The following is an 8,900-nucleotide window of genomic DNA, read 5'->3' as shown; positions in this document are numbered from 1 at the left end:
CAAACCAAACAAATGGGACCCAAATGCTTAAATTCCCCATTCACAGTGTCCTACCTCTACTCATATTCAACCATTATTGCCAGTTTAAATGGTCCCAGGGGGGAAATGGACATGCCTGACCCAATATCTAGCTGTAACTCCTGAACGAGGCCAAGCTGAAGACGACATCATTCTCAAGGACATACATTGTGCATGTTTCACTCCACTGAATGACCTCTGTCTGCTGAATATTGTATATGCAAATATCCAAACCTCCTCTGAGGTCCATATAGTGGGGGGGGGGGGGGGGGGGGAACCAGCAAGTGCCTGTGAGAGCCAGATCACAGGATGTAAGTAAAGAATATACCTCCAGGTGTTTTGGGGGTATGCCAAGCTGAAGATCTGAAGCATCTTCATATTTTTAGAAGCCTGGGTTCTGATACATCATAACACAAAATAAAAAGCTGTTTTTCACAGAGTCACCATATCCCCCCACCTGGGAGTCACTGGGTGGGATAGACAGAGAGGGCTCACTGTTCTGAGGCAGATCGAGTGTACCCAGCAAACATGCAGAGGGAGGGGGAGGAGGAGGGGGAGGGAAGCACACAGGAGCATCTGTCCCTGATCACTGCCCCAGGGCAGACTGAAGGGGCCCTGGAGCCATGCGATCTGCTCCAAGGACGATATACATGAGCTCATACATTCATGACAGAAATGTAAATATAATCATGTAGGCCCCTTCTTTGGCTGGCCTCTCCATCTACCAGCTACATTTACTGGGACCTACCCTCCTCACTGCTCACACTGACCTAGCCCCGCCCCCTCATTCCTCATACTGTCTTGTCTCCACCCCCTGCCACTTGTGCTGGCTTGGCTCCGCCCCCTCACTGCTCATACCGATCTGGTCCTGCCCCCCTTGCAGCTCACACTGACCTGGCTCCACCCCCCCTGCCTCTCACACCGGCCTTGCCTATAAGCCCGCACATCTTCTTAATAGTATGAAATGGTGCTATCTGTCTTTTCAATTTTCCAAACCACTGATAATTTATCATTTTTATTCTTAATATAAAATATTTCCTACATATTGTAATACCCTGTATTTTAGGACAGTGGTTCTCAAGCTTTTTTGCACCGCAACCCAAACTTTACCCTGCCAGCTCAGTCACGGCCCTGTATAAAATACAGGTTTAAATTAACGCTATGATCAAGCGCACAATGCACTCTGCAATTTACAGCAATCAATGCCTATCGCACAAATCTAATTGGATGTGCCAGTGAATTTTAAATTAAGCATCTGTGGTTTGGCTTCTTGGATTGGTTGACTGTTCACTAGTTTTTGCTAAGCATTTGCACACCCAACACCCATTTATAAGTTAATTCTACGGTTGGGGCTGGGAAAATCTGATAGTGGATCCGCATATTAGCTTACATTTCTAACTCAGCCTCGCGACCCTTTCAGAACTTGCTGCGACCCAAATTTGCGTCGCGGCCCACAGGTTGAGAATCGCTGTTTTAGGGCTATTCTATTCGGGTTATCTGTTTGCACCATGTTTACCTGTTGTACTATATGTACTGTCTGTTGTTCACTATGTGTTCATCTCTATTTTACATACTTGACTGCTGTGTGTACAAGAATTTCCCCCAGGATTAATAAAGTTATGAAGACATATTAATCACATTTACGTAATAGATTAGTGGAACAGTTCCGGGATTCCCTGGTTTAAGGGCCACGCGCAGTGAAATCACTGTGCTTACTCTGGAATCTAAACCCAGTAACCAATCACAGTCCCACCCTACCCCCCCAACTGACGCTATCACTTAATGTGACTTTTACAGCCTTTATGTTTATCGCTCTGCCCAAGCAAGCAATAAATTATTTTCACTGAATTAGCCTTTAAAGGTATGAGGGCAGGGCCCCTCCTGGGATTTTCCCCAGATAATGCCCCTTCGTTTACAGCGTGTCGACGCTGACGGAGATAACGCACGTACAGTGAGCTGCAGACGTACAGTGAGCTGCAGACGTACAGTGAGCTGCAGACGTACAGTGAGCTGCAGACGTACAGTGAGTCAGCAGAGCAGCCGTATTCTATGCTGAACTTTGTCTTGTATATACACTCACCTAAAGGATTATTAGGAACACCTGTTCAATTTCTCATTAATGCAATTATCTAATCAACCAATCACATGGCAGTTGCTTCAATGCATTTAGGGGTGTGGTCCTGGTCAAGACAATCTCCTGAACTCCAAACTGAATGTCAGAATGGGAAAGAAAGGTGATTTAAGCAATTTTGAGCGTGGCATGGTTGTTGGTGCCAGACGGGCCGGTCTGAGTATTTCACAATCTGCTCAGTTACTGGGATTTTCACGCACAACCATTTCTAGGGTTTACAAAGAATGTTGTGCAAAGGGAAAAACATCCAGTATGCCGCAGTCCTGTGGGCGAAAATGTCTTGTTGATGCTAGAGGTCAGAGGAGAATGGGCCGACTGATTCAAGCTGATAGAAGAGCAACTTTGACTGAAATAACCACTCGTTACAACCGAGGTATGCAGCAAAGCATTTGTGAAGCCACAACACGCACAACCTTGAGGCGGATGGGCTACAACAGCAGAAGACCCCACCGGGTACCACTCATCTCCACTACAAATAGGAAAAAGAGGCTACAATTTGCACGAGCTCACCAAAATTGGACAGTTGAAGACTGGAAAAATGTTGCCTGGTCTGATGAGTCTCGATTTCTGTTGAGACATTCAAATGGCAGAGTCAGAATTTGGCGTAAACAGAATGAGAACATGGATCCATCATGCCTTGTTACCACTGTGCAGGCTGGTGGTGGTGGTGTAATGGTGTGGGGGATGTTTTCTTGGCACACTTTAGGCCCCTTAGTGCCAATTGGGCATCGTTTAAATGCCACGGCCTACCTGAGCATTGTTTCTGACCATGTCCATCCCTTTATGACCACCATGTACCCATCCTCTGATGGCTACTTCCAGCAGGATAATGCACCATGTCACAAGCTCGAATCATTTCAAATTGGTTTCTTGAACATGACAGTGAGTTCACTGTACTACAATGGCCCCCACAGTCACCAGATCTCAACCCAATAGAGCATCTTTGGGATGTGGTGGAACGGGAGCTTCGTGCCCTGGATGTGCATCCCACAAATCTCCATCAACTGCAAGATGCTATCCTATCAATATGGGCCAACATTTCTAAAGAATGCTTTCAGCACCTTGTTGAATCAATGCCACGTAGAATTAAGGCAGTTCTGAAGGCGAAAGGGGGTCAAACACCGTATTAGTATGGTGTTCCTAATAATCCTTTAGGTGAGTGTATATATGCTAGGTTGACAGTGCATACTGCTTCTTAGAGTTGGGTGAACTGAAGCAGCCAGAGTTATGGATGTTTGATTTGTATGATTTTTTAAAGAAGAATGAAGTGGAGAAACTGACAAAGTTACATTAGAATTATTTTCCTGGTCTTTATTGAAAGTGACACATTTTCTGAGAAAGCAGAGTTACTGGGGGGGGGGGGTTAGGGGTCTTCCTCAGGGACCCAATGGCACAATCATCTAGCTGACTCTGGGATTTGAGCCAGCAACCTTCTGATTACAGACGCAGCACCCTAACCTGCAGAACCGCACGCCGCCGCCGCTCTTAATAAAAGATGAAATCCTCCAGGCGCGTTAAAGCCTTTGCTCCAGACTTCAACCAATCAGGACCTTCGCAGCTCAGAGTACAATGGCAGAGGTGCCTGGACCGGGGCTGGTGATGGCGTGCGGCTGCCAGACACCCGACACGGGCTGCATGGGGCTGGGGGCGCCCTGCCTCAGCGGGATAGCATCTGGTGAGCAGCCAGTTGGAGGAGGTGGGGCAGGTGAAATGGCAGGCGACAGAGTAACCAGTGTTAGGAAGGGGTGAGCTGGGCAGCATGCAGACTGGATCAATACTCTTGTGACCAAACTCATACATCTGACTGTTTTAACATGGATCAAACTTAACTTTTGACTCATCAAATAGTTCTGTTTTTATGTGAGTACTGTGACTGCACTCCGCGTCCACAAGCCGTGGTCAGGCCTTTCCCCCGCATAGGGACGACCCCCCCTCCCCCACTGTGTAATCGACGCTGGCCCTTTAAGAGTTCCCGTGCGTGCCCCAGAACGTACGCCGAAAGCCTTCATCTCACAGCACAGGCCACAGAAACAGCCTGTGTTTGGGGCACAGCTTCTGGCACTGCTCCTCCTTACCAGCCAGCATTACAGTTTCCCTCCATAAACATTTCATAGCCCAATGCCACACACTTTGGACTTTGAAAGCTGTGCCCTGTTCATAACCATAGAAGCGTGTGAAAGCACAGTCACGCACTGACATGTGATGGCAGTTACAGTTCAGATATAAATCAGGTGAAACGTGGCTGACGGCAGATTCAATGATAGAAACAGCCCAATTACAGAAGTGTAAACTGCACAGGGAACTGGGACAGTGAAACCCAGACAACCACACGCCAGGAGACTGAGCAGAATGACTGTCCATTGCATTTTGCATTTACTTAAGTGATGCTTTTGTCCAAAGCGACGTGGGCATTGGCAGAGCTGGGAGCCAGAACGCCCAAGAGTTCTTTGGTTATCTTCTTATCGAGCGTGACCTTCTTTTGATAACAGCCTTATAGTGATAAGTTTGTTACTTTGTGTGAAATATTAACAGATGTGAGCTGCACCTACTTCTACAGTGAGCGTTGAAAATGGTAGGACAGAACAGTCCTTAAATGGAGGAGCAAATGTCTGTTCAGTATATGTGCATCTGCAATCTGTCTGTCTCAACGTACCGTATCTCTTTCCTGAATGACAGGAAATATGCTTTACCATTTTAATTGCAGTGTTTATTAATTATAACCTTGCCAGAAGAATATAGCTATATTTAGGGGGGGGACACACACACAGATATTTGTATTTTTCCATCAGAGCTGTTTTTGCATGCTCTGTAATTTCATTTCTCTGCTTCCCCCAAACACCAGGAATGCCATCCAGAAAACACAGTGGTGTGGAAATGTGACACCACAGGAAAAAGTGAAAATAAAAATAATAATAATCGCAAAAAAACAAATAATAAACAAGAGCATTTTGGGAAAAAGGGACACTTCTGGGGAGGGGGCAGACAACTTCTCTGGGACACGGTGCAGGATGGTGTCTCTTGTTGTAATTCCCCACCCCCCTGTCTAAACCTGACACTGACCTGTAATAAAATGCCTCATTAAAGTGAAGTGAATCCCATTGGCTGCTTCTGCACAGAGACCCAGTGGAAAAGGCAAACACAATTAAATGAGCTGTGGAGCACCCCCCCCCCCCCCCACCCAACCTGCCATTCTGAATCGGAAACATCAGTACAACCACAATGTATGATCTGGTTTCCTGCTCGAGGTCAGACAGTGTACCAAGCTCAGACACTCAGCAGGAGCTGCATGGACTGCCCTACTTCCTGAGTGTGGCATTTAGACACTGAACAAACTCTTCAGCCACATGGAGAAAAGTATGTCAACATCAAAGGTTTACAAAGTAGCAGACTGTGACAGGCAGTGCGACTAGGAGAGACCGAGCCGGAAAGTTCTGCACACTAATCTGATTTCCATGTAAATACAGCACAAGGACACAGACGTTCTTGTCAATATGCATCTTTATTATTTAACCATGAATTTGATGGACTGTTTGAGGGCAATGTGACTGTCAACGTTTCACAGACATTTCAAGTTAAACCTCTCCGAAACAAAATAAATCACAGGGCATTCATATTTTTTGCTCACAGACAAACACATTTCATCAGTCTGTGGGGTGGAGAAAATGAGGAACTTATTAAATCAGATTCTGTCATTTTGCTTTCCTGTGCTGATAAGCAAATGTACTTAAAGCTTAATGGCAAGGGATCATTTTTCTAAAAATGGTTTTCTGGGAAAAAAAAAATATTGGCAAATCTGAAAGTTTAGACCAGTCTGCGAGGCTCATGAATTGAACCATGAAGCGAGATCAGAAACGACTTTGGTCTGGTACCTGGAGGTCTTGACGGCCGTGCAGATGGCGCAGAGGTGCTCGTTCCAGAAGGACGTGACATGAACACGGTACGTCCGCTTCCAGCTGAAGTAGCGCCTGTATGCTGAGGGGTTCCTGTCGAGGAACTTCAAGTACTTGGCCAGCATTCTGGGGCTACTGAAGTCATCCACATGGATGAAGGAATTGCCCGGGAGGAACTTCTCATAGTTCCAGCGGGACGGTCCCAAGACCACCGGCACCGCGCTCGAACCCAGAGCATTGTGCCACAGCTTCTCAGTGATGTAGTCTGGATGCTGAGAGTTCTCAAAGGCTAAGTAAAACTTGTACTTTGAGACGGTTTGCACCACGCTGTCATTCACCAGGCTCATGGCATCGCGGCCGTAGACGTCGATGTTTATGTACCTGCTCAGTCTCCAGTAGAAGGCCACCCGAGCGTGGTCCTCATTCCAGTTGCTAATGACCCAAGCCAGCAGCTTCCTCTTCTGCGGCAGCTTCTTCGGTTTCGAGGTATTCTTGTGCTGCAGATAGCCGTACGGCATGAATATGTCAGAGCCCAGCTTGTAGGACATTGTCCAGTTGAAAATCCCCTCGAACTCCTCCAAGTTGGAGGTATGACTCGGCGATTCAAAGTTCATCCAAATCCACTTTTGGGCAGGTGGTCGGGGATTCTGAGGAAGCCTGCTGACGTTGCCCAGGATGTCCCTGTGGTGAAAGATCACGGCGTCGGCTCCTGAGTAAAAGCTCCTGTTGGTCGTCACTCTGCACCCCTGGACCCCATACAGGGCTGCACAGTCAGGCATCTTGCACTGGCTCCCGAAGGGGTACCACCACAGCAGGACGGTGACGCCAGGTGGTCCGCCAGCTGTCTGGAGGCGCATGTGAGGCACCGGAGGTGGCAGGTTCTTGAAGCACAAAATGAGGATAAAGAAAATACAGACGATTGCCGCCACAAAGAACTGCGCATAGCTCTTCCTCATTACCAATACGCGACATTGCTTACAGGTCCCGTTAAGCCGCTTCCCGATGTTATACGAACAAAGTATTTCGTTGCCGATGTTGACAATTTCCATATAGTCCACCGACGGAAACCATTCGGACTTTTGTCTCGCGACTTTCCCGGATCAGTCTAACAAAGTCATTCTCGCAAAGCACCACGCGACGGGAGGGTGGTGTCTTTGAACAGTCGGAGAAGATCCGATAGAATTTGTGTATGCTTTTAAAAATCTCGTTTTCATAAAAAAAAAAAAGAGAGAGAGAGAGAAAATTGAGAGAAAAAAAAGTGATATCTCACTGAGAGAGCTGCTTTCCCCCTTCGAGTTGCGCGCACGATGCCGGAGCTGCGCTCCAGGTGCGCAGGTACCGTATCAATCCCGCTTGTCGCCGCCACGGCGCCGCTAGATGTAAGTGACAGCAGAGGCGATGGGCGAAGGCTATAGGCGACCTGTTTGTCTGGATCATGACGTGGCGACTCGGGTTACATCTATAAAGGACTCTTTGTGATCACAGCAAAAAGTCCTGGCCAGGATTTCACCACCTTCCGCCATCCCCCGCTACACCTTACCCACCCATGAGTCGTCCGAAAGTCGTGCCCAAGTTTGCTAACTTTCTGAGCGGCTTGGCCACTCTCACAGCCGCCGCTTTCATTAATTCATGAAGTCCTTCTAAAGTTGCTCATGTCTATTCGCCTGTGGTAAAAACTGGTCATGTCGCCTCTTTTCCCGCATAAGTTTGTTTGCAAGCTGTGACCAGCGTCTCCTGTTTTTTTTTTTTTTTTTTTGAGTTAAATTCCCCATCTCCCCTTAATATTTAGTGTTAAATCCTGCGCCTCAAGCTTGTTTGTTAACCCCCCACCCTTTGCCCGTTTTATCACAAAGGGTGGAAATTCTTCAAGGGAAACCCCACGGACTGTTGAAGAGAAAGTAGTCTGTTGAAAGAGACGGAAAGCGCATTGGTAAGAGCCCACATCTTCAATGAAGGAGCTCATTAGCATTTTCTTCTAATGGGCTGTAATGAAGGGAACCCTTTTTGGAACCTTTTACACTTTCAACCAAATGAGCAATGGTTTGCTAACTGTTTGTTAATAGTCTGCATAGCAACCATCCTGCAGCAAACTGGGAAGGACACAGGCAGCATTGATTCCCATCTGCAATTCCTCTCCCGCCTTCGGAGTGTGCTCTTTGGAGCCTCCAGCCCACCAACATTCCCAGCATCTGCAGACTTGAGCCGAAAATGCTGCCCTGCTCAGAGTCACAAAGCCCAGTGTTTCCCAATCCGATCCTAAGGGATCCACAGCCAGTCCACGTTTTTGCTCCCTCCATGCTCCCTGCCAGACTGTCCACATTAATGTTCCGCCGCAGCACCTGGGAGGGAGCAAAAACATGGACTGCCGTGTGTCCCTGAGGACCAGATTGGAGAACACTGGTTTAGCCGAATAACTCCTGTGCTCGAAGGGAGACTTAATAATATTATCATAACAAAAGTTCGGTAGACAAAAGACGCACATACTTAAGGAATGTAAACGTGTAACCCTTGCTTGCTGAATTCCTTAAAAATAATTATGAAAGACCTCAAAATATAATCATATTGTTCATTAAAGGTTTTCTTAAAACACTGGGAAAGAAAATCACAAAGTTTGATCAGCTGAAAAAGACATATTGAATCAAGGTACTAATTCACCCAGGAACCAAGACGATGGTAAACAGACGCTGGTGGTAAACAGGCCCGTGTTCCTCTGGACAAGGAACAGCCAGTATGAAATAAGTTAAGTTTGTAAATGCCTTAGTTATGTGACGTGCTACAGAACACTCACAGTCCTTTACGGTGGGGGGTGCCACGCTTTAATGATCACAGTCCAGTTTATGTTGTGCAAGAATTTCACGTAC

At 47.0% G+C, this 8,900-nt stretch overlaps 1 protein-coding gene across 1 annotated transcript; it reads right to left on the bottom strand.

Annotated features, from left to right (window-relative positions):
• Positions 1-5,650: 5,650 nt before the first annotated feature.
• LOC111833876 (alpha-(1,3)-fucosyltransferase 4) lies at positions 5,651-8,110 on the bottom strand. Its single transcript, XM_023792569.2, has one exon. It carries the CDS (start codon positions 7,086-7,088, stop codon positions 5,970-5,972), a length of 1,119 nt encoding a protein of 372 aa, XP_023648337.2. The 5' UTR covers positions 7,089-8,110; the 3' UTR covers positions 5,651-5,969.
• Between the last annotated feature and the right edge of the window lie 790 nt (positions 8,111-8,900).

The sequence above is a fragment of the Paramormyrops kingsleyae genome, chromosome 17, assembly GCF_048594095.1.
Source record: "Paramormyrops kingsleyae isolate MSU_618 chromosome 17, PKINGS_0.4, whole genome shotgun sequence".
Taxonomy (NCBI): Eukaryota; Metazoa; Chordata; class Actinopteri; order Osteoglossiformes; family Mormyridae; genus Paramormyrops; species Paramormyrops kingsleyae.
Note: the sequence above shows the minus strand (reverse complement) of the source record. Positions and strands in the feature narration are given on the sequence as shown.

Coding starts and splice junctions, on each gene's coding strand:
- LOC111833876 (XM_023792569.2), bottom strand. CDS start 7,088: ATGGAAATTGTCAACATCGGCAACGAAATACTTTGTTCGTATAACATC.